At 41.6% G+C, this 26,134-nt stretch overlaps 1 protein-coding gene across 1 annotated transcript; it reads left to right on the forward strand.

The window, feature by feature from the left end:
* The first annotated feature begins 1,620 nt into the window (after positions 1-1,620).
* Positions 1,621-10,685, forward strand: CACTIN (cactin, spliceosome C complex subunit). Its single transcript, XM_053461958.1, has 11 exons — positions 1,621-2,271; positions 2,431-2,529; positions 4,317-4,773; positions 5,252-5,347; positions 5,695-5,840; positions 6,129-6,291; positions 6,397-6,511; positions 7,068-7,260; positions 7,410-7,532; positions 9,360-9,643; positions 10,007-10,685. Exons 1-11 carry the CDS (start codon positions 1,688-1,690, stop codon positions 10,495-10,497), a joined length of 2,751 nt encoding a protein of 916 aa, XP_053317933.1. The 5' UTR covers positions 1,621-1,687; the 3' UTR covers positions 10,498-10,685.
* The last annotated feature ends 15,449 nt before the right edge of the window (positions 10,686-26,134 follow it).

Below are 26,134 nucleotides of genomic sequence, written 5' to 3' on the forward strand. Positions count from 1 at the left end.
GGCACCCCAACAACATGTGCCATGTCTGCCCCCTAAACAGCCTGCCTGTGCCATGTCTGCCCCCTAAACAGCCTGCCTGTGCCATGTCTGCCCCCTAAACAGCCTGCCTGTGCCATGTCTGCCCTCTAAACAGCCTGTCTGTGCCATGTCTGCCCCTGAACAGCCTGCCTGTGCCATGTCTGCCCCCTAAACAGCCTGTCTGTGCCACTTCTACCAGAAACACATGGGTATCCAACCTTGGCATCAACACCCACAAAACAGGCCTTCTGTATTAAATGCAACAATAGTATTCAGGAATGTTGTATGTTAATTGCTTCTTTTAATTCCTGTTCTGTGGATGACTTGGTGACCTAGAATGGTTTCTTTGAAATCTTCAAGTGCTGTTCTTTCAAGCACTAGACTTGTACATTCCTTTTTCAAACAAATTTAACAAAACTTGCCTGTTTCGAGCATTCGTACGAATCAACCATAACGAGGGCGATCTCCGAGGAAACTGATGGAAATGAACTGCAAAGGTGCCGAAGATTCGTAATTATTGGCAAATTTGTTGCCGCGTGTAACAATTACAAGCCGTATTGGCCTTTAATGCTCCTAGCAAAACCTGTAATTTGTGGACAAGTTAATTTTTAATTATTTTTCTAGCATATCTATTATTTTTCATTGCTAAATGAATACTGGTGACAAAACCAGGTATTATAATATATTTCAGGGCCAGGGAAAAAAATTGGTCCATGTTTTTGGTTTAACCGGGAAAGTTTCTTGGCTTGAAACCACTTTGTGCACCCATAAATTGGGGGACATGTTGTGCCCATGTGTTTATGTAACGTAACACATGTGTTATTTTGTTATTCAGGCTACCGGTTGAGAAATACACAATCATGCTGTAAGAAAAAAAGAAAAACAACGCTAAAAGATATATATTTCAAAGTTTATTCTGACATTTTACCATTGGATTTATCACTTGTACCTTTTTATAATAAAAAAAAACCAAAAACATAAATGACGGTTTTGTGTTTACTGAAATATACTTAAAGCTACGTATATTCAAAAGAATTTATATCTGAACAACCCTATGCATCTTGGTAGTTTTAGGAGATAAAATAGTACGAGAATATGGGCGTAAGGCTTCATATGTTTGTTTGCAAAATTTGTCTCAAGTCAACTACCAATGAAAAATTGAACTTCTGATGGGAAAAAAAAACTAAATCGTGTTCTGTGGACAAACTGAAAGCTTTCACTGGCGTCTGGCATTCAAAGGGTTAAAAAGAAAACCACATTTGCGTTGGTACCCTAAATGAAAAGGAGGGCAATTAGGGTTGAACAAGGACATCGCAGAAAGTGTAGAAAATGCTGTAGTCCTGGTTGTGAGGGGGTTTAATATGCAGAATCTCTCAACTGGATTTGCGTAAACCTAGAGTGAATGACGCCTATTTTGCCCCAAGCAATATGGCTGCTGAACACCGACGGAAAGTCATTTAGTTGACCTTATCGATGCCTGTTTGTTTTGTTGTAATTAAAAATATCTCTTATGACGATACATATACCTCCAAGAACACATAAAACAGAACTGAATCATTTTTTTTTCTATTTGAATCTTTTTTTATTATTATATTTTAGCAGCTCTTCGAGATCTCGCCCGGCATGTTGTAAGCAGCTTTTCAATCAAGACCCAGTTTAGGCCCAAGCCATGTCGCCGGGCTCCAGGTCTCCGCCGAGAAAGGAAAAGAGAAGTAAGAAGAAGAAAAGGGAGAAGGAAAATAATGGAAAAGGTCGGAGCCCCGAGCTATCCAGCAACTCTGACAGCGAGCGAAGGAAGTCGCGAGATGGAAGGTGGAGGCAGCGCCACAGGAGCAGGTCCACCTCAGAGAGTCCGGAACGCACCAGCCACCGGAGGGGCTCCAGCGATGAAGGGCGCGCAAAGAGGAGACACCGGTCCGGGTCCAGGAGCGACGCGAGTCGCATGAAAAGGGACCACCGGCCCAGGAGCAGGTCCATCTCAGAGAGCCCGGAACGCACCAGCCACCGGAGGGGCTCCAGCGATGAAGGGCGCGCAAAGAGGAGACACCGGTCCGGGTCCAGGAGCGACGCGAGTCGCATGAAAAGGGACCACCGGCCCAGGAGCAGGTCCATCTCAGAGAGCCCGGAACGCACCAGCCACCGGAGGGGCTCGAGCGATGAAGGACGCGCAAAGAGGAGACACCGGTCCGGGTCCAGGAGCGACGCGAGTCGCACGAAAAGGGACCACCGGCCCAGGCTCCGGTCCAGGAGCAGGTCCACCTCAGAGAGCCCGGAACGCACCAAGCACCGGAGGGGCTCGAGCGATGAAGGACGCGCAAAGGGGAGACACCGGTCCGGGTCCAGGAACGACGCGAGTCGGATGAAAAGGGAGCACCGGCCCAGGCCCCGATCCAGGTCCCAGTCCAGGTCCAGCAGTGACCGTAGTTCAGAGAGGATGAGGTCGCGGGCACGGTCTAGCAGTCAGGATAGTTCGGTACACGGGCGAAGAAGAGGAAGCCGCGGGAGATCTAGGTAACCAGACACTTGGAGTGTGTTTCTAAGGGCTTAGTCTTCCGAGGCTGCCGCATCGCCATGGCCCCAAATCTAGGTTTAAAATGAGTCAATCACAGTTAACCTTATTGTACGGAATAATGGAATAATAAGTCGAAGATAATACCTTCTTATTAGGCTTATATATTAAAAGATATGCTTTGGGGACTTCAGAAGTCCATTTTTTTTATATTGGGCTGAATACAAATTACTTTAAAACTAAACTTTTCTTAAAAAAAAAAAAAATAGTGAAAGCGGCTTCGGGAAACTAAAAGACTTTGGCTTTGGATGATGTTAAAGTTCGTTATTTATATTTTTAAATATTCGTGTTCAGTAATATTGCTGCTGTGAAACCGGTAAACTGGTGAAACCGTCTCAATATCACTGAGCTATGGTGATTCTTCATACAGGAGAGCCTTGGTGACTTTTCTTTGTCCCCACTTTTTGTGCCAATTTACTTTGTTTTTCTTGAAATAAAACGCAATCGATGCTAAAGATTTCTCGGTACTCGTTGCCAATTTGCAATTAAAACTATTAATAAGAAGCTTACTTCAGTAACCATATGTTGCTGTCTGTTAGTAAATACAATAATCTTGACAACATCTACTATGTGAAATACTTGGCAGCAGTCAGCTCCAGTGCTGACTTGACAGGCGTTTCGGGGGTCTAGTGACACCCCCTGTGCGGAGAAACTGCTCCATCTCATTCATTTTAATCAGTGGGATAAAACTTCACACCATGCAGGTTGTGTTACTGCAGCTTCTCCTGAAGGTATGTCATTTATTGCTGTACTTGCTGCCTTAGAGATCTAGGGGATCTAATGAGACCTCTGCGCACATGTGCAGAACGCGCTCCTGTCGATTACAGGAGTAGCATTTTCTTGCCAGTGATTGGATGCTTTAAGCAGCCAATACTAAAGCGAACAGCAGGCCACATAGGGAGCAATGTACCGCTGTTCTGGAGCGTACTATAAGGATCACATGACTTACATTTTTTTTCATTACTGGTATCATTAAAAGTATTTCTCTTTGAAAATTAGAGTGTGGTGTTTAGTGATATAGTTTAGAGTTAACAAAAATTTGGGTTTGTTATGTTCCAGCAAACATCCTTTATCCGCAGACCTGGAGGCTGCCGTTGTAGATATTTTTGATATTCTATTCTGGTTGTTGTCCTAATGAATGAGGTTCTTAAACGTTTCCATGTAACTTGTTAAATAAAACAACTTTTACATGAATGTTTGCTTTGGGGAAATAGTGTCTTTAAAATGGCTCAGGTGCTAATGTTCCCAAGACAAAGCCTGACGCATCAGTGCATGGAAGAGGTGTCTCAAGAACCTCTACATCTTCTGTTATTAGGTCCTTATACATGTCTGCAAGGACTTGCGTCTCTGAAGTTAGGCCAGCATAGCTTGTGCATGACTTGGTGTGGCCAACCAGTGTTCGCTAGGCTTAGGCCACAATCCAGGCTGCTTCATATTTTGTTTTTGCTGGCCTTGGTGTGTTGGGAAAGTTAAGGTTTGCACGGTTTATACTAGTATCTTGAGAAATTTTGGAATCCTACAGACAAAAACGCCTTAAACCTATGGGATTAAAGATCTAGCTTGACATCTTTTTTTTCCTACTTTCTTTTCTTAATATATCAATAACAGATTTCAGATGCCCCATGCACATGTCCTATAAGTTTTATACTGAAGATGTCCACTATAGTAATTTGTTTGGTGTATGTTCCCGCTTCATTCAATTTACTTACTTTCAACTTTTTCGTTTTAGGTCTGATTCTGCTAAAAGAAAGCATAGGAAGCATAGGGCCAGGAGCACAGACAAAGAACCAAAAAGGCACAAGAATCGCTCTTCATCAGAGTCCGATAATGAAGGCAGTAAAAAGAGACACAAAAAATCCCGCAAGAGTCGGTCCGGGACGAGGTGTTCTGTGTCTTCTGTCTCCTCTCTATCACCAGCAAGGTCTCAGAGCCCAGTTGGGCAGAGTGAACGGGGACTGACCCTCCAGGAACGTTTGCAGCTAAAAGAGGAGAAGAAGAAGAAAGAGGAAATGATGAAGGCCATGGAGACACCAGAGGAAAAACGGGCCAGACGTTTGGCAAAAAAGGAGGCAAAAGAGAGGAAGAAAAGAGAGAAGATGGGGTGGGGTGAAGAGTATATGGGATACACGAATACAGACAACCCATTTGGTGATAATAACCTTCTGGGCACCTTTATCTGGAACAAGGTTAGATGTTAAATATTTCACAGAAAAATTCTAAATTCATCTTTAGTTATTGACTGCACTAAAAGGCACTTGTGACTTAAACCACCAGTAAACCTTAAAACCGCTATTTTTATTTTGAAAAGACCAGATATTTTTTTCACTTTCCAAAATTTTGAGAGAGCTGCTTGATATGCCTGCATGTAAACCAGTGGTGTGGTCTCTGACAGCTACTAACTTGTGAAATTCCTGTACGTCTTAATCAATAATAAAACCTTAATATACATGCATCGTTGACAGGAACATGTATGCATGAAGAACTGGTGAAGTAGGAAGAAAATGACTTGAACATTACTAGAAATGTACATCTGCTATAACACCAAGCTGTAATTTTTTTTAAGGGTTTGGCAATTCTTTATCAGTGAAAATGTTGGTAAGTCCTTTTCTTCACTGTTCTGTGATGCACTCATAAAATGTAACTTTTTCAAACTTCATTTTGTAGGCACTGGAGAAGAAAGGAATTGGCCACCTTGCAGAAAAAGATTTGAAAGAGCGGAACAAGTCAATTCAAGAAGACAATCGCTTGGAACTGCAGAAGGTAAGAGGATATATTGTAGGGCTGCAACAACTAATCGATAAAAAGTCATCAGCGTTTTTTCCATTATCGATTAGTTGAATTGGTTTGCTCGAATATAAGATGAGGTTTTCTTTCAGAGCAGACCTCAAATAGAGGTCTGACTATAAGACCAAGATCTAGATCTCCTGCAGCGCTGCAGGGGACCTGGATCCTCCTCTGTGCCTGCGAAATGCATGCAGACAACCTCCTCTGCCACCTGTGGCACTTCTGCTGGGCCTTCTATGACGGTGCTAATTAAGTGACAAATACTTTTGCTAAAGTACTTCTCTAATATTTTTATTAAATTCAAATTTTGTTCTCATCTCTAGGTCAAACAACTTCGTCTGGAGCGCGAGCGAGAGAAGGCAATGAGAGAGCAGGAACTGGAGATGTTGCAGCGTGAAAAGGAGGCAGAACACTTTAAGACATGGGAAGAACAGGAAGACAATTTCCATCTACAACAAGCCAAGCTTCGGTGTGTGCATGGGATGATGCGTATCTGTATGAAGTCTTTGAGTTGCTCATCTGTGACATTTAAAATAAATTCTATATTTACAGCCATAGTATAATTTATAATGTTTATCTGGCCTGCAACCACTGTTGATATTTTTTTTGTAGATTTGAACAAACTCTTCCAACTGTTGCAGACCTTGCTGACCTTATTTTCTAAAAGTACATTTTTCTTTTTTTTCCGAGAAGGTCAAATACAGAAAACAATCTCAGTAATAGGTGGTGAAACTTATCTATATTTATTTATTTAAAGGTCCACAATCCGTATCCGGGATGCTCGTGCTAAGCCCATTGATCTTTTGGGAAAATATATCAGTGCCGAGGATGATGATCTAGCTGTAGAAATGCACGAGCCTTATACATTTCTGACTGGGCTCACATTGTCTGACTTAGAAGACTTGCTGGAAGATATTCAGGTACGTCATACTGTAGCACTGCAGACCCCTGTACCACGTGGCTATAATTCCAAGGAAAATAAAGTCGCTTCAGTAATTCTTTAGATTTAATTTATTTGTTTTCAGATCTATATGGAATTGGAGCAAGGGAAGAATGTGGATTTTTGGAGAGATATGACAATCATAACTGAAGATGAAATCTCCAAATTGCGCAAGCTGGAAACTTCTGGCAAGGGGCCAGGTTAGATATACTATTGTCCTGTTGTGTTGGGGTGTTTTTTTGTTATGAAGTTGTAAATTATTATGATACGTAAGTATCTTATGTGTTTGATATAATAGATTTATTTTCAGAAGAGGCTGAGCAGACAAGTAGCTTAATAGCCATTGCAGGAGTTGCTTTTCAACTGGACACTGGGCTCCGTTGAAACTGAAATGGGCTGGTAGTAGTGCCCTGTCAGTGCACTCTGGTGTTTTTTGGTGGACATTATATAGGAAGAGAGTGTGGGTAACTTGTAAACTTGTAGCAAAAGGTGTGTAAAATAAAATACCAGTTTCTTATTGTTTGTAATAAGCCCTTAAGTAGGTTATATCAGCAAATGGAACTGATTATCATTTTAAGTCCTTTTAGTTTCAATATATTGTACACTAGGAAAAAGTCTGGTCACGTTTATATCTAAAAGTATATAAACAATTTAGATCTATTTTTATCTCTTACCGACTTGTTTCATACTGGTTTCAATACAAAAAGTACAATTACCTAATAAATTACACTTTGCTTGCAACATTTACCCTCACAGGTGAAAGGCGAGAAGGGGTTAACGCATCAGTAACGGCTGATGTGCAGTCAGTGTTCAAAGGGAAGACCTACAATCAACTGCAAATCATTTCTCACGGAATTGAGAATAAGATTAGAGCAGGAGGACCAAACTTGGATATTGGGTATTGGGAGAGTCTCTTGCAGCAGCTTCGGGCATACATGGCCAGAGCCAGGTACAAGCAAACATGAATTTCAAGAAACTGGTCTACTTGTTTATGTATGAAACTCACGCATGTGTTATCTGCTTATTAAATGATTATGTATGCCATTTTAAAGTAGGGCAGTGATTCAGTTAAGGGGTTCATTGTTTTTTGTATTTTAGACTTAGAGAGCGGCATCAGGATGTCTTGCGGCAAAAACTGTTCAAATTGAAGCAGGAGCAAGGTGTGGAAAGTGAGCCTCTCTTCCCCATCGTAAAGCAGGAATCAGAGTCCCCCAGTAACAGGTACTGACTTCTATATAACCTAATAAGTATGGCTAAAGCTGTATCATCATACTACTATATTACTGAACAGAATATTTAATGACTTTTTTTTTAACCTAAACTGCATATGCTACATTCATGTTTTATCACTATCATGATAGTACCAAAATCTACTCGGGAGAAGATGCAAGTAAAATCCACACTTTTATTGAATAAAGATAGCAGATATCATAGTCCCACTTTGTACTCCTCACCTGGTTGCCGCCACACACACTTGACACCATGTGAACCAAATATGTTTATCTTGGTCTCATTGGACCACAGGACATGGTTCCAGTAATCCATGTCCTTAGTCTGCTTGTCTTCAGCAAACTGTTTGCGGGCTTTCTTGTGCATCATCTTTAGAAGAGGCTTCCTTTTGGGACGACCAATTTGATGCAGTGTGCGGCGTATGGTCTGAGCACTGACAGGCTAACCCCCCCACCCCTTCAACCTCTGCAGCAATGCTGGCAGCACTCATACATCTATTTCCCAAAGACAACCTCTGGATATGATGCTGAGCACGTGCACTCAACTTCTTTGGTCGACCATGGCGAGGCCTGTTCTGAGTAGAACCTGTCCTGTGAAACCGCTGTATTCTCCTCAGAGAGTTCTTTGCCATGAGGTGCCATGTTGAACTTCCAGTGACCAGTATGAGAGCGATAACACCAAATTTAACACACCTGCTCCTCATTCACACATGAGACCTTGTAACACTAACGAGTCACATGACACCGGGGAGGGAAAATGGCTAAGTGGGCCCAATTTGGACATTTCCACTTAGGGGTGGACTCACTTTTGTTGCCAAGTTTTAGACATTAATGGCTGTGTGTTGTTTTTTTGAGGGGACAGCTAATTTACACTGTTATACAGGCTGTACACTCACTACATTACATTGTAGCAGAGTACAACTCTGCTTTGAACTGCCCTGACAACTGTTTGGTGAGTAAATCTCTCTGTTTGAAGATGGCCAGAAAACCGGGGGTTTTTTTTCCCGATGCTGCTGTATAAGGACATTTTTCCACCTTGGTCAACTCGGCTTGCTCCTTTTGAAAATAGGATGTGCTGGAGACAGCGTGCTTGTTCAACTTTTTTACTCAGCTGATTAACTGTCTAGAGTTCCAATTTTGTAGAAAGGAAACATGGAAAACTGCAGCCAAGTCCGATTTTTAATAGTTGCCTATTTAATAGCAAGAAAACTCTTGAGATTTCTCTGTTTCCTGAGAAAACCAATCTGTTTATTCACATCAAAAAGGCTACATAAGTCTGTCACAGAGGGTGAAATTATAGAGGAATCCTGATTTTTATTTTCTGTTGAAGAAGTGGATAAGCTTCATCGGTAATCATGCCTGTTTGGGACTTTTTTTTTGTGAGTTAGCACATCCACAATTGATATTACCTGCTTAGTGAATGAGGTACACAGTACCTGCAACCCGCCTGTCTCTTAGCCCATGTGGGTCACAGTGCGCAGCTTATCACAGGGTTGATGCAATGTACAGGTTATGACATCCTTTTACCAAGCTTGACCTTAACCTTTGGTATTTATGTAGCTTACCTTGTCTTAAATTATATTTATATAATGTGTTTGTGTATATTCTGCCTCAGCACTCACGAGGCGAATAGTGTTCTTGAACACACATTTTATGCATCTTACCCGGTGGTTGTGATTTGTTTTTCAGTGTAGATTGGATCTGAACATTTGGTGTTACACCTCTGGCTTATGTTCAGGAGCACTGAACATAAGCACCTTTTGCTATTAAGCTGCTGCTGGCAGTCTTTTGTTAAAAATCTGTCATGTTGTTATCCTAGACGATCCCAGGAGGAGTCTACGACAGATCAGCCTGGCCCATCCTCTGTCACCACACCACCAGAGGAATCTGGTGACGCGCCACCAGAAGAAGCCAAAGGTGAAGGTGGGGAGTCTGTGCTAATGGAAGAAGATCTCATCCAACAAAGCCTCAATGATTATGATGCAGGCAAATACAGTCCTAAGCTGCTTACCAACCAGGAGTTGCCCTTTGATGCGCATGTAGTGGATTTTGAAGAAGACCAACAGAGGCTTGTGTTATGCAGGCAGCAGTTACAGGTCACAGGTACGGAAAGAAAAACAATAAAAAGGGGAGAAAAAAAATACACACGTGGGAATTATATACACAAACGAATAGAGTTAGGGTATGTACTAATAGTATGAAAATCTACACACTTTTATTGATATATAAAGATATCATATCATATATCAGATATCATAGTCCCACTTATATGCCACCTTTTTGCATTAAGACACATGCAAACTAACTGTGTGTGTGTGTATATAATATGTATGTATGTATGCACGCACGCTTAAGCTGCTGGACTAAGACTTTCTATACACACACTAATTTGTTATGACACATCACACAGAGTATGCAACATGTTATTCTCACACGATATTAACATATTTTGCCTTTCATCTCCAGGTGATGCCAGTGAGAGCCCGGAAGACATCTTTATCAGAAAAGCAAAGGAAGGCATGGAGGGGGATGAAGCTCAGTTTAGCGTGGAGATCCCTGTTACTAGCAAAGCATATCTGTGGGCAGACAAATACAGGCCTCGGAAACCTCGCTTCTTTAACAGAGTTCACACAGGTTTTGAGTGGAACAAATACAACCAAACCCACTATGACTTTGACAACCCTCCACCAAAGATTGTGCAGGGTTATAAATTCAACATTTTCTATCCAGATTTAATTGACAAACGATCGACTCCAGAGTATTTCTTGGAGGCCTGTCATGATAACAGGGACTTTGCCATTCTGCGCTTCCATGCGGGGCCTCCATATGAAGATATTGCTTTCAAGATTGTCAATCGTGAGTGGGAGTATTCTCACAGACATGGCTTCCGCTGCCAGTTCTCCAATGGTATATTCCAACTGTGGTTCCACTTCAAACGATATCGCTACAGAAGATGAACCACCTTGGAGGGAGATCAGACTTTTTTTTTATTTAATAATTTTTTAATACTAATTAACAGGAAAGTGGAGATTCGAGGAAGATAGCTTTGTCTTCAAAACTGTATTGTTTAATTCTAGGTGAGGTTTCCAAAGACATGCTCTGCAAGTATCTTTTGTACAAATAAAGATTTGAAATATTTTGAAAAGGGTTATCAGAAATGCTTACTTTCCCACTTTTGAAGCTCACACAAAATATCTTACGGTGAGGGAAAGAAGGGTTTTGAAAAGCCCCTCCACTTAAAGTTAAAAATAAAGAAGCATTGACAGACACTAACTTACAAGCCAAAAGAGTTTTTCATACAGAAATCCTTTAGTGCATGGAATTCTGGGTAGGTATATGCAAATCAGTTTGCCTCTAAATCCATGTTATACATGGCTTTGTTTAAAAGCTGTCTAGTGCAGCAGATCTGAGTTGTAAGGAATCCATTTATGAACTGGATTTCACGGTGTCCTTGCACATCTGTACAAGTACTCTCACGACTTAACAATCCACATAGTAGACAGTCATGTCAACTACATGTCTCACGGGACAACCGATGGCTTCTTCCTGGTTAAATGTTGTCTTTGGTCAACAGGAAAAGATATTATATAATGTTATATATACATAATATTTTATGTTATATATACAAAACTGCGTGTGCCTGCGTATATATATATATATATATATATATAATGTATGTGTGTGTGTAATATATATATATATATATAGATATATATATATCTATACATACATACATAAAATATCTCACAAAAGTGAGTACACCTCACATTTGTAAATATTTCAATTTATCTTTTCATGTGAGAACACTGAAGAAATGACACTCTGCTACAATGTAAAGTAGTGATGTACAGCCTGTATAACAGTGTAAATTGCCTTCCCCTCAAAATAACTCCACGCACAGCCAATAATGTCTAAACCTTGGCAACAAAAGTGAGTACACCCCTACATGGAAATGTCCAATTTGGGCCCAAAGTGTCCAATATTTTGTGTGGCCACCATTATTTTCCAGCACTGCCTTAATCCTCTGTGGCATGGAGTTCACCAGAGCTTCACAGGTTGCCACTGTAGTCCTCTTCCACTCCTCCATGACAACATCACAGAGCTGGTGGATGTTAGAGGCCTTGAGCTCCCCCACCTCCCGTTTGAGAATGCCCCACAGATGCTCAATAGGGTTTAAGTCTGGAGACATGCTTGACCAGTACATCACCTTTACCCTCAGCTTCTTTAGCAAGGCAGTGGTCATCGTGGAGGAGGTGTGGTTGGGGTCGTTATATTGGAATAGTGCCCTGCGGCCCAGTCTCCGAAGGGAGGGGAACATGCTCTGCTTCAGCATGTCACAGTACATGTTGGTATTCATGGTTCCCTCAATGAACGGTAGCTGCCTAGTGCTGGCAGCACTCATGCAGGCCCAGACCATGACACTCCCACCACCATGCTTGACTGGAGGCAAGACACACTTGTCTTTGTACTCCTCACCTGGTTGCCGCCACACACACTTGACACCATCTGAACCAAATATGTTTATCTTGGTCTCATTGGACCTTAGTCTGCTTGTCTTCAGCAAACTGTTTGCAGGCTTTCTTGTGCATTATCTTTAGAAGAGGCTTCCTTTTGGGACGACAGCCATGCAGACCAGTTTGATGCAGTGTGCGGCGTATGGTCTGAGCACTGATAGGCTGACCCCCCACCCCTTCAACCTCTGCAGCAATGCTGGCAGCACTCATACGTCTATTTCCCAAAGACAACATCTGGATATGATGCTGAGCACGTGCACTCAACTTCTTTGGTCGACCATGGCGAGGCCTGTTCTGAGTGGAACCTGTCCTGTGAAACCGCTGTATTGTCCTCAGAGAGTTCTTTGCCATGTTGAACTTCCAGTGACCAGTATGAGAGTGATAACACCAAATTTAACACACCTGCTCCCCATTCACACATGAGACCTTGTAACACTAACGAGTCACATGACACCGGGGAGGGAAAATGGCTAATTGGGCCCAATTTGGACATTTCCACTTAGGGGTGGACTCACTTTTGTTGCCAAGTTTTAGACATTAATGGCTGTGTGTTGTTTTTTTGAGGGGACAGCTAATTTATACTGTTATACGGGCTGTACACTCACTACTTTACATTGTAGCAGAGTACAACTCTGCTTTGAACTGCCCTGACAACTGTTTGGTGAGTTCAAACTCTGTTTGAAGATGGCCAGAAAACTGGGTTCTTTTTTTCCGATGCTGCTGTATAAGGACATTTTTCCACCTTGGTCAACTCGGCTTGCTCCTTTTGAAAATAGGATGTGCTGGAGACAGCGTGCTTGTTCAACTTTTTTACTCAGCTGATTAGCTGTCTAGAGTTCCAATTTTGTAGAAAGGAAACATGGAAAGCTGCAGCCAAGTCTGATTTTTAATAGTTGCCTATTTAATAGCAAGAAAACTCTTGAGATTTCTCTGTTTCCTGAGAAAACCAATCTGTTTATTCACATCAAAAAAGGCTACATAAGTCTGTCACAGAGGGTGAAATTATAGAGGAATCCTGATTTTTATTTTCTGTTGAAGAAGGGGATAAGCTTCATCGGTAATCTTGCCTGTTTTGGACTTGACATAAAGTAATGCAATTATTAGATTTGAGAGAGCTATGGAGTGTTTCCATTAGCAATAGCACTATTTGTATTCTATTGGATCATAGCGGGGGTGGGGGCTGTTAATAAGGTTTCATTTATCATAATCATTTGGTTCTTTTGATTTATTTCCAATCCCTGCTGATGTCTTCTGGTTGCATTTATTGGATATATATCTCTATGTTGCCACAGACCATCAGACATTTCTCATAACTGAAGTTCTCATAAAGCAATGTGTCCCCCAGCCTAGTTTTCCTAAAGTTTCACCACAATATTATAGAAATTTAAAAAAGGTTCCCCCAGAGTAAGAACAGTCACAAAGAAGCAGCAGCAGCAGTAGTAGTAGGGCGCTGGGCTTGGGCAGGCATGCACTGGAAGATGACCAGGTGGTGCGACAGGGGAGGCTGCAGTGGGAAAGCGAAAGCCTCTAGCAGCTTTAAAAAATATTTAGAGCAGATAAATTACTTTAACAGTAGGTAATAAACAGTGCAAATAAACTTGTAGCTCTCCTAAAAATATTTAGAGCTAAAAATGTAAGAGGGAGGCTGAGGGAGGGGAATGTGTGTGCATGTATGTTCATTTGTGTAAGTGCATGGTGTTGGAGGGGCTGTGTGTGTATGTATGTGTACGTGCATATATTTGTAAGTATGGTGTAAGAGTGACTGTTAGTGGGTATGTGTATATGTATGTATGTATGTACAGTATATGTTAGCATAGAGCTGCCTCTGACCATCATCATCATACCCCCAACATTCTAATTCATTCTGATACCCAAACATCATATTTCTTCCCAACATCATTTTCATCCCCTACCATTCTCATCCCATAATGCACCACAATCTTCATGTTCCCTAACATAACTTTTCATCATCTCTATACCCATCCGTTATTTCCCCATCATCTTAATACCCTTCCCTTAGCATGCCCCCTAAATATTCATACAATATTCAACAAAGCTTTTCATTAATGAATACAATTTACTACAGGGGCGTAACTAGAAACCACAAGGCCCCAATATGAAAGTTGCCCCCTAACTTCACAATCAACACAGCACAACCTTTCACCTCAAACAGTTGTGAGTGCCACTTTTGTCCCCAAACAGCTTGCCTGTGCCCCCAAACACCTAGTTAGTCCCATATTTTCAACCAAACAGCCTGCATCGTAGCACCTAAACATGCCATCTTTGCCCAAAACAGCTTATCAGGACACTGGTGTGAAACTTTGAAAATTGTCCCACAACTTCACAAGCAACATGTCCCTCAGTGACACCATTGTCCTCAAACAGTTGTGAGTGCCACATTCTCCCTTAAAGCTTGTTTGTGTCACATTTGCCCCCAAAGCAGCTTGTTTCTGCCATCTTTGCACCCAAAGCAGGTGGTCTATACCATCTTCACCCCCAAACAGCTTATCCATGCCAGCTTTACCCCAAACAGTTTGCCTATTCCATCTTTGTTCTCAAAGAACTTGCTTGTGCCATATTTGTCCCAAAAAGCTTGGATGTGTCATCTTTGCACCCAAACAGATTGTCTGTGCCCCAAACATCTTGTTAGTGCCATCTTTGCAACTAAACAGCCTGCCTATTCCATCGTAACCCACAAAACATGTCTGTGCCATTTTTGCCCCAAATAGCTTATCATTGCCCTTAATTAGCCTGTCTGTGCCATCTTTGCCCTTAATCAGCTTGTTAGTGCCCCCCAAAAGTTTGTCTGTGCCATATTTGACCCCAAACATATTGTCAGTGCCATTATTGCCATCTTTGCTAAACAGTTTGTCAGTCCCCTTAAACAGACTGCCTGTGCAATCTTTGTCGTACCCCCCCAAACACTTACATATCCATGTTCACACATGAAGCTGCTCACTTTTATCTGTATTTTATACATAATTAGATGGCCAGCCTCAAGACTAGCCCCAGGGCATAAGACATGGCATCACAAATAAAATCATTAATGACATGGTGATGACATCAAAAACTACATAAGCAAGATCAATATTATGCCTATGTTAGTAGGGTAACCCCTGTGACCACTAGTTCCTGGCTCCTCATACTGATTCAAAATTGTTCCAGTCCGGTCCAGGTCGGAAGCTCCCTTTCTAAACTATATTGGGGAACATATTGGGCCACATTACATGTGCAAGCAGCAGGGCAGAAAGCTTCAGGAGAAGTGAGAGCTAAGTGGGTGTGGGAGGGAGGGAAGAAGTATGTTTGTATGTGTGCATGAATGTGCATGTATAAGTGTATGTGAGCATGAATGTCTATGTATAAGTTTATGTGCTCATCAATGTCTTCGTATAAGTGTATTTAAGGATGAATGTGTATGTTAACATGAATCTGTAGGTAAAAGCGTTTGTATGTACACACATGAATGTATAAGTGGTTGGGTGTTATTATATATGTGTAAGTGTTTGTGTGTGAGAATGAATGTGTAAGTGGTGTGAGATGGCGTGTGTGTTAACATGCGTGTGTAAGTGTTTGTGATAGCAAATGGATTTTTTGTGTTTGCATATGAGCATGAATGTGTATATATAAGTGGTCTGAGAGGGAATGTGTGTTAGAATGAGTGTGTATATGGGTGTTAGTGAGTATGAGTAAGTGTATATTTGTTAACTTGTTTAAATTTGTGTAAGTGTGTTTACGTATGTGTGCCAAAAGAACAGGGAGTGCTTGGTTAGGATTGCACTGATAATCTGCTTGGGGCAAATGTGGCACTTACAAGCTGTTTGGGGGCACAGATGGCACTGTGGAATATGTTGTGGTTTCTAGTTACATCTCTGACTATATGAATCAACAACTAGGAAAGAATGATTAAAGAACTGATTAAAGCTGTAATACAGCAATTAAAAATATATTTGGAAAAACCCCAAAACCTAGAATACAGTTTATGTGTGACACTTGATTAGTGTCAATCTACTCTAGTAAATATGTGATATGTTGTTAAACTGAATTGTAATGTACAAAAGCACAGGTTTATTTTTGTAAGAATGTTTAGTAATTTTTGTAGTAGTTCTATATAAATCACACCTAAACTAATTTTAATGCAGAAAGAAAGCTACTAACCCAAACATTTTAAAGGTCACCAGTTCAGCCATGAACATCTCTATCCATCTCGATGTACTGATACCAGATGAATTGGCTTTTTAACACCTTAAGGACCAGGCTGTTTTTTTTATTTTTTGTACCCTTTGTGACCAAGGATGTTTTAACACTTTTGCGGTGCTCGTGTTTGCCTGTAATTTTCTCCTCTTCCATTTAGTGTATCCACACAAGTTATATACTGTTTTTTACAGGACAAGAAGGGCTTTCTTCAGATATTAATTATTAATAATAATTAAACATCACCCCAACCTCTCTTGAGTACAGAGATACCCCCATGCATGGGTTTGTGTGGTTGTTTGCGGGCTAAAAGGCCACATTTGGGAAGTAAGCTTTTTTTCTCCATTTTGGTCAGTCTGTGTCGTTTAAGCTCGATTAATGACATGACGTGCCATGCCCGTCATTGGTCATTAACTGGCCGTTTTTGCGTGACATGCCTGGGATGTGATTGGTCGTTAAGGGGTTAAACTTTGTCTGTCCTGAGAACTATGTGTACTTGTCTAATATATTCATTCTGCAACTTGGCATGTCCTTCTCTGTTTAGTTTTCAGACTCAGTCTGTTCTTGTACACATTTGTTTGACATCAAACTTGGTAGCGAGGTTGGAATGAAGTCGTAGTTTAGTCTTCTAGGTCTCAATTATGTGCTATTTTCTGCACGTGGTCAGCTGCTTTAGGTCTGTAACCTCATAAAATGCCATCTTTTTATTACTATTCTAATAAAAAAGTGATTGCATTCTGTTGTTTCTATGGAACATCTCTCGATTGTGTGGTTGGTTAATACCAGGGATAACATATTGTTGCTATGTGCAGTAAAATTATTTACAAAAGAACAGAACTAGCGGCTCTCAGCTAAGTGCTATAAAGCCTATATAATTGTGTTATGACTTGCTTGCTTTGAAAAGCTCTGATGGATAGAGGGCTGGGCACAGGCTGTCGCCACAAGCCTTCTCTTACAGAGAGCAATTGATAACAAACATTACCAGAAATATTTTATTTCTAGACTTCATGTACCTTCTTCGGGCTTGTTTGCCAAACACCAGCCACTAAACTATTCAATAAACATTGTCTCCTCTGCATGAGCCAAAGCTGAAACCATTTTCAAATCTCAAGCACATTTTTGCAAGATGAGTTTTAACAGTGAGCCATGAGCCAGACACCATTTCACTTTAGGAACTGTGTTTAGACTGCCAAAATACATTGTTACAGTAAAGTGCAGATTCGCATAATTACAACAATACAACGCTCCAGCATTGAGTTAATGCTTGACCTTATTATTAGGGTCATACTAACAATTGGTGGGTCAATGGATCACTAATTAGGTGAGTCTCGTCTAAAATATTACCAAATATTGAAAAACTAAAACAAGACTTTAAGACTGCCACTTTAATTTGTTAATAAGTCACATTCTTATTCTTGTGTTGGACCACCTGTCACTCCTTGCCGTAAAGCAAATAGTGACCAGCCTTCCATTTTACCTGCTACATAGCCAGATCATTGTGGAGGAAGAAGCCTAGGGGAGGGCAGCTTCCAAGATGATGCCCTAACTGTGTCTGTAGGCCTTTGTTAAACCTATGTTGCTCAGGCTTGAATTATTTATACTTTAGGACTTAAAAGGCAATGAAGAAACATCACTAACTCAGATTTGTATATTCAGTATCTACTCTTTTGGCCATTTTACTTATCATTTGCCAAAAAATAACTTGCCTGTGTTTTAGGGCATAAGGAGCTAGTGTAAACAACTGCTGTCCCACGGAGACAAGTCTTCTTATTTCCCCAGGGCCAGGCTGCTTCAGGGACAGAGGTGGCACAGGCATGTTGCTACAAGGGCAGAGGTGGCACAGGCAGACTGTTTCAGCGGCAGAGGAGGCACAGGCTGGCTGCTTCAGGGGCAGAGGTTGCACAGGCACACTGTTTCAGGGACAGCGGTGGCAGGTAGGCTGCTAAATAGGCAGCAGTGGCACAGGCAGGCTGTTTTTGGGGCAGAGTCCTACCATGTCAATTTCTGGCTTAGTGTATAATAATAGGGGTTATACTGTACTACCATCAATGTCTGGGTCATTGTATAGTAGTGGGAATTACGCTGTACCATATCTGTTCAGTAAATTTAAATGTATTTAAACTTATTTAATTTATTTTTGAGTTAATAATTGATTTTTCCAGATTTCTATTTTTTTTCCAGTTGACATACAGAAAAAACTTTGTGAAATAAATATTCTGCCAATCATTTTTTTGTTTGTGTGAGGGTACCACATACAGGATCCACCCCGGGTGCCAAATACTCTAGGTATGCCCCTGCTATTGCCACATTTAATAAATGCAATGAAATACTTGAATTGCTTTGGTAACAGTACGATATTTAACCCCTTAAGGACAAGGCATTTAGTGTGAAAAGAATATAAAAAGGTGGGGTTTTTTAACACATTCTTTTAGTTTCAACTGTTACAAATTGTACATAGCTAGTGCAAATTTAAAAACTCAAAATATATTCATATACCCCTCAAATGCCTAAGATTTTCATTTATTTTGACAGTCATGGGAAAAATACACATTTTTTTGTAATATTTTATTTGATCTCTACCTTCAATAGTGCTCGCTATTAGTTTTTTGAACAAAACTTTTAAAATATTTTTTTGTGTTTTTTTATTTTTTTTTAGTTTTGAAGTTGCTTCTTTCCATGGGCCAAAGGTGAGAACTTTGGCCCATGCATTACACTTGCATTACAATGAGCTAGCAGATTGCTTAGTGATTTTACAGTAGGGGAGATTACATATTAAGACTGACAATATACAATTTGAAAATAAGATTAGAAAACATTAAGGCATACTTTCTACTGAAGGAGAAGTGGGCCCTGCTCTAAGCAGACGAGGGACTGCTTAGATGAAGATGATTTTCTTATAGCTAGGGCGCTGTTGAAAAGTCAGTGGAGACGTTCGGTGGAGACCTTTTCAGACTGAAATGGATACTCAACCTGAGCAATGTATTTTGACTTTTCAGTTTTCAACTAGAAAAATAAAACACACAAAGGAATGGTGAATACATAGAGAGAACATGTGTAGTATATTAAAGCATTTCAGCCAAATCTTCAGGACATATTGTTTTGATTTTGTATATAAACTGTTTGTCGTTTGTATAGTTCTAAGTTGTAAAGCCACACTCATGCATATCTAAATCCAAACATAGAGCATGCAAACAGCAACCTTTTTACTAAACATGGAAAAGATAAATTGCTGATATCTTCCCTCTCTATCCCTTTTGATTTCTTCATTTTGGATGTTATATATCTTGCAACAGATTTTTTTGATTTAATGCATTTGTCATTCAAGTTGGTCTGATTAGCTTTTAGCTGCTTCTTAATACACAGGTGTGTGTGCACTGGTAATATGTTTGATGAAGCAGATATATGCACTGCAACTGGCTTACATCTCTCTGCACTCCTTTGGAATGCTGTCTTTGGCCAATTGGTTTCCTTGAAACTCTTTGAGAGTTTTTTACCAGGGGGTGTGATCTAAAATGTGGCCACGAGCACGGTTGTAGCTGGAGCTAGAAAGTTTTGTTTATAAGAGAGAAAATAGAAGAAAACATAGAAAAAGTTAAAGGAGTGCACATAAAAAGATGAAAGGAGGGAAGAGAGAAAGAGAAGAAAGAAGGAGAAAGAAGACAAGAGACAAGAAAACTAGACAATTGAGAGAAATGGGGTATAGAGGAAGGAAAGAAAATAGAGAAATAATAATAATTCCTAGTCCCTTGTGTGTTGTTGGTTTGTTGCGCCCAATTTGCTTCCTCTAGTTTTGACTCTGGCTTTGGAGTTTGGTTTAAATTACATTTTTACCTAATTTCAGATCCAGGCCATGTGTTTTTCGTACCTGTCTTGCCATTTGGTACTGTGCTCTGGCTGCCATTTCCGTGTATGAACTTGGCTGGTTTTGAAACTCCAACTTCTCTTCTGTCCGATACCTTGGTACCACAGTCCTTTTACCAGGCCTAGTTCACAGACTCCAGTACTGTAGCTTGCAGTGCCACACACTGTAGTACTGTAGCCTGCAGAGCATCAAACCTCTACCCTAACAGTTGACTATGCTTCACATGTCTATGGTACACAAGCCTAGCCACAGTCTGCAGTCCAGAGACCTGCTTCACCACTGACTCTTGCACAGAGGGCAGATCTGCCACAAACTCTAGTTTACAGTCTCCTAGACACCTGCCTCTATGTAGGAACTTGTTCCAAGTCTTTCCTGCAGATGGTGCCAAAGAGGAGAAATAAGGCAGCAGCAGATAACTGCCTTCAGTCTGAGACTCAAGAGTCCCATTACCTTACACAGATTCATGAGAAAACTATCACCCCGGCACAGAGACTCCAGCCTAACTCCTTACGTATGGCAACTCCTTTGGAATGATATTTCTTGGTTGAACCTACCTAGAGGCTACTGTAAAATTTCATCTGATCTTACCTGACCATTCACCCAATTTAATGAAATCAATCTGGAATATATACACATTTTAATCTAAATTTTGGAGGAATTTCAGAGGAAATTGCATTTGCACTTACATTCTCCTCCCTACTTAGATTACTGAAAGAAGATGTAGGAAAGAAAATGCAACTACATTAACTAATTCTAGCAATAAGAATTCCATTAGCAGGTGATGGGGGGAGGGTGTAAATGGGTATATACCCCAAGGGTTATTTACTTGGCGCTCACCCACCCCACATTGAACTTGCAACAGGGATTATATTTCAAAGGGCAAGAGGTCAAAATCTAAAACTACATTGTCAGAGGTTTAGCTGTATCGTAAGGAAATTCTTAGTGAGAATGTGGGATAAGTTGAACAACCTCTCTGCAGAAGTCATAGAGGCTAATACAGTGAAGGTAATTAAACATGCATGGGACTGTATAAGATTTTATAACAGAATTAATAGGCGCACTAGCAGAATAGTTCTTATGTGTTGTTAAATGCTATGTTTCCACTTCTGTACCCTGGTATATGATTACCCAGTATATCAGGTCCCAGCCTAGCTTTGCCATACAATTGTTCAATGAATGCTCTTACCCTTTTGGTTAGGTTATAATGTTGTATTCTTCCTCATTTCCAAGTTCCAGTGTTCACAAAGTATCAAGGACCTCATTCTCTGGGGAAAAGGGGATTAAAGAGAAGTTATTATACAGGAAGGGCCCCCTCTCTGGATTCATAAATACACGTACATACACACACTTACTTTGTATACACATATATACATATATGTATATATATATATATATATATATATATATATATATACACACACCATTTGAAAGGGGCGCCAGTGAGCGTCTTTTAAACGCTGCCTTTTTTTTTATGCGGAGGAGAGAGAGGGGCACCTAGCAACCGCTCTACCGCCGTACCGGTGCCGGCATTTCATGCTGAGCGCCGAAATATGACGCAGAACAGACCTAAAGGTGAGTAGGGGCAGGAAGAGGGGTTAGAAAGTGATAAGGGAGGGAGAGGGGGTAGAAAGTGATAAGGGAGGAAGAAGTAAAGAGTGTGAATTGATGTGTGGATGCATTGAGTGAATGAGGGAGAGCATGAGTTAATATGTGGATGAATTGTCTGAAAGAGAGAGAGCATGAGTTAATTTGTGGATGTATTGTCTGAATGAGGGAGAGCATGAGCTGTCTGAATGAGGGAGAGCATGAGTTAATGTGTGGATGAGTTGTCTGAATGAGGGAGAGCATGAGTTAATGTGTGGATGAATTGTCTGAATGAGGGAGAGCATGAGTTGTCTGAATGAGGGAGAGCATGAATTAATATGTGGATGAATTGTCTGAATGAGAGAGAGCATGACTTAATATGTGGATGAATTGTCTGAATGAGGGAGAGCATGAGTTAATATGTGGATGAATTGTCTGAATGAGGGAGAGCATGAGTTAATATGTGGATGAATTGTCTGAATGAAAGTGTGAATTAGTGAGTGACTGTAAAAGTGTTTGTGTGTATCATAGATGTATAATTGTGGAAGGGCAAAGATGGCACTAGCAGGATGTTTAAGTCTTGGGGACCAAGATGGCACAGGCAGGGTGTTTATGGAACAAATATGGCACAGGCCGGACTGTTTGGGGACAAAGATGGCTAATCTTATGTGTGTAATCTGGGTGCTGGTCAGGTTCTATGTGGGCAATGTGGATGCCAGGGCTGGCTTTGGGGTGTGCAACCTGTGATCTATGCCTGTAATTTAGGGGGTTTTAAATATACCTTTAATGCCGTGTTTTTATGTGAATTCCAATTGATCTTTACCTGCAAAGCTGGTTTTTTGTGTTATTCTGTAGATCCATATCTGCTATGCCATGTTTCCATACATTATTATGTCATATTCAGTTGATTAATACCTGCAATGCTGTTTCCATGTATTTATTTGATCTATACCTGCAACGCTACGTTTCATATATTATTATTGTATACCTGCAAATACAGGATTTGTATGTCTGATTCTGTTTAGTTATACAGATATATACCTTCAGTGCTGAGATCACTATGTACCCCCTTCCCCACTTCTCAATATGTACCCCCTCTCACTATCTATCCCCTCTCCCCCTTTCTCACTATCTAACCCCCCTCTGCCCCTTCTCACTGCACCCCTCTCCCTCACCCTACTTACCTTGTTGCTGGAGCAAGCAGCAACTGCGACCGGGCCCGCGGCAGGGCCGGATTGACTTAGGGGCTGATGGAGCTGCAGCTCCAGGCCCCTACCTTAAAATAGGCCCAGTCAGGAACGGACTGACAGACTGACAACTGCGACCGGGTCCACCACTCTAAGGGGCCGGGAAGCCCCCACCAGGGCCGGCCTTAGGGGTCTGTGGCCGCACAGGGCTTAAATTAAAACATCGGGGATTTTTTAAACTTTATTTAACCCCCCCGATGTTTTAATTTAAACCCTGTGCAGCCGCACACCCGTAAGGCCGGCCCTGGTGGGGGATTCCTGGACCCTTAGAGTGGCGGACCCGGTCGCAGTTGCGGCGGTCGTAGAGGCCGTATAGGCCCAGTCAGTCCGTTCCTGACTGGGCCTATTTTAAGGTAGGGGCCTGGAGCTGCAGCTCCATCAGATGGCCAGTCCGGGCCTGTATACATATACACATCTAAATATTTCTATACACAGTGCTGCTGGTCTTGCTTGCAGACAATGGTTTATGACATTGTTTCAATGTTGATTGTGTGTCTTATATCACTAGAGCAGACCAGTGGCACAAAGTAGGAAGCCAGCATTTTGGAACATGTTGCTTTTTGGTGTACCAAATCACAGCACTCAAAACATTGAAGGAAGAAGAAAACCAGGATATACATATTCTTGCCAAATAAAACACTTGGTTCAATACATTAGCTACATCCTTGAGTATAAAAGTTCATCCTCCTTTGGACTAACAAGTTTTAGATTAATGAATCTCCTCTTTGTTTATTTTTCCACCCACCAAATTTGTGGCCAGCATCCAACTGCATAACTGAGAATTTGTGATGACAAACATCAGGAAGTACGTATGGGCACTCCAAGTTCTCAGGCTACTCATTCAGTACAGCTGAGACATAGCAACCTTTCCTTTTAAGTCATGATTAGAGCATGGGATCATAAAAAACAAAACTCCAACAACTAACCTATAACATAAGCATTAAATGTAAACGGTCATTGGATAGCTGCATATCAAGATGTAGCTGTGCTTTCACCACTGAATTGTGGTAGTCATTGTTTTATAAACTGGGAAAACATAGCTCATGTGAATGCTATTGTAATTGGTGAACATTGAATGCCAAAAAGGCAAATTTTGCCTGTGGCACAATTTTGAAAGTTTTGCTATAGTCATATAGTTTTGGCGGTACATACATGTAAATCACAGACAAAGCACATGTAGGTTAAAGTACACAACATATAGAGCACACACCCTGTCTGCAGGGCTACAACCACTACCATCACCCCACCCCACAAACTCATTGGCTGTATTATATATATATCTATATCTATATATATATATACATACACTGTATATACACAGATCACCCATAAATTATGACCACTGACAGATGACGTAAATGACACTCCTAATTCTGTTATCATAGGGCACCTGTTAGTGGGTGGGATATATTAGACACCAAGTGAACACCGGGTGTGTATGCGTCGCTTATCTGAAGAACACATTGCACCAGGATGAACTATAGGAAGAAGGCGAGCCAGTTGAGGTAGTATGATGCTTTAGGCAATGTTCTGCTGGGTCCTGCCATTCATGTAGATGTTACTTTGACACGTACTACCTACCTAAGCATTGTTCCAGACCATGTGCACCCTTTCATGAGAAAGGGCGCTCCCTGATGGCATTGGCCTCTCTCAGCAGGATAACAAAATCACCAGATCTCAATCCAATCAAGAATCTGTGGGATGTGCTGGACAAACAAGTCTGAGCCATGGAGACTCCACCTTGCAACTTACAAGACATAAAGGATCTGGTGCTAACCTTCAGAGGTCTAGTGGAGTCCATGCCTTGATGGGTCAGCCCTGTTTTGGCAGCAAAAGGAGGAGCTACACAATATTAGGCAGGTGGCCACATTATTGATTAAAAAAAGAACGCCCCAATGCCAACACAAAAAACACATGAAACACTTCAAAAGGATCAAAACAAAATTTCCCTCAATACCCCAAACAACCTACGAAGGAGCACAAGCGACAACAGATGCCTAGCATCAGGAACCCTACGCCCCTTCTTAGTCCCCCGCAAAGCTTGGCGAAACACAAAATGTTTCGTCAACTCAGCCCATACCTGTAAAGAAAAGCCAAAGCTGCCATACTCCTATGCACCTTAGAGGGGGAAGCCCCAGCTAAAGCCAAACCCATCAAATACCAGTGCAAAACATCCAGGCACACACCACAATTTCCACACAACTCACCAACCAGTCCTACTTCAGCCAAGCCTTGCCATACGCCACCCACGCCAGAGGTGGCTTCACTCATCCCACAAGCAAGTGGTCCCAAGCCGCCACATCACCTCCGGGCAAGGGAAGCCCACTGCATCCACCCTGGAGCCTCCCACCGAAAGCATACATATCAAAACAAACCACCGGAAAAAAATAAATCACTGGAACCAACGAAACAGACAACACGTTAAACGAATGAACAACAGCCAAATTATCAGAGAAAAACACCACTCTGTGATTACGCATCTGCCAGCCCCACAAGGTTAGGGCTGCCACCAAAGGACTTTGACACCCTGATTCGATGATGAGAGGCCCAAAACCTCCGAGGTGGCCCTAGACAGAGAGCGAGAGAACACAAGAATTACCCTACACGTGATATTTAGGCATCCCAGCAATGACTACAGTACACCTTTGTGGCAGCCCCTCCCTTACACCTGCCTTCAGTTTAGACAACTTATCAGCAGGAAGACGACATACCCCAAGGACAGAATCAATCTCCAACCCTAAGAAGCTCAAACAGGTAATAGGGCCTTCAGTCTTATCTGGAGCAAACAGAATACCAAAAGAAGCCACCACCATCTGCAATGTGTGCAACAGGTGCAAACACCCATCCATTACCTTGGGCCCCACACACAAAAAATCTTCCAAGTGACGGCCCACCTCTTCCCGCACCACCCACTCCAGAAATTAAATACACCTCTCGAAGTCAGCTCCAGGACTAAAACATTGCGGCAGACGGATCCTCCTTCCAGGCCGTCGAACTGGCTCCAGCATGGGCCCCAGCTGCTCCCGCACCCATGAGGCCCCGCTCCAAAGCTGCCTTCCTCACACCGACCAGCTGCTGCTCCACATCAGGGTCCACTCAGCGACAAGCCCAGGAAAACAATACCTTAAATAACCTACCCCCAACTCCTACCCCTAAATTTCTGCCAAAAGCCTACCCCTCCTCTACACAACAGTCA

This window comes from Spea bombifrons, chromosome 1, assembly GCF_027358695.1.
Source record: "Spea bombifrons isolate aSpeBom1 chromosome 1, aSpeBom1.2.pri, whole genome shotgun sequence".
Classification (NCBI taxonomy): domain Eukaryota; kingdom Metazoa; phylum Chordata; class Amphibia; order Anura; family Pelobatidae; genus Spea; species Spea bombifrons.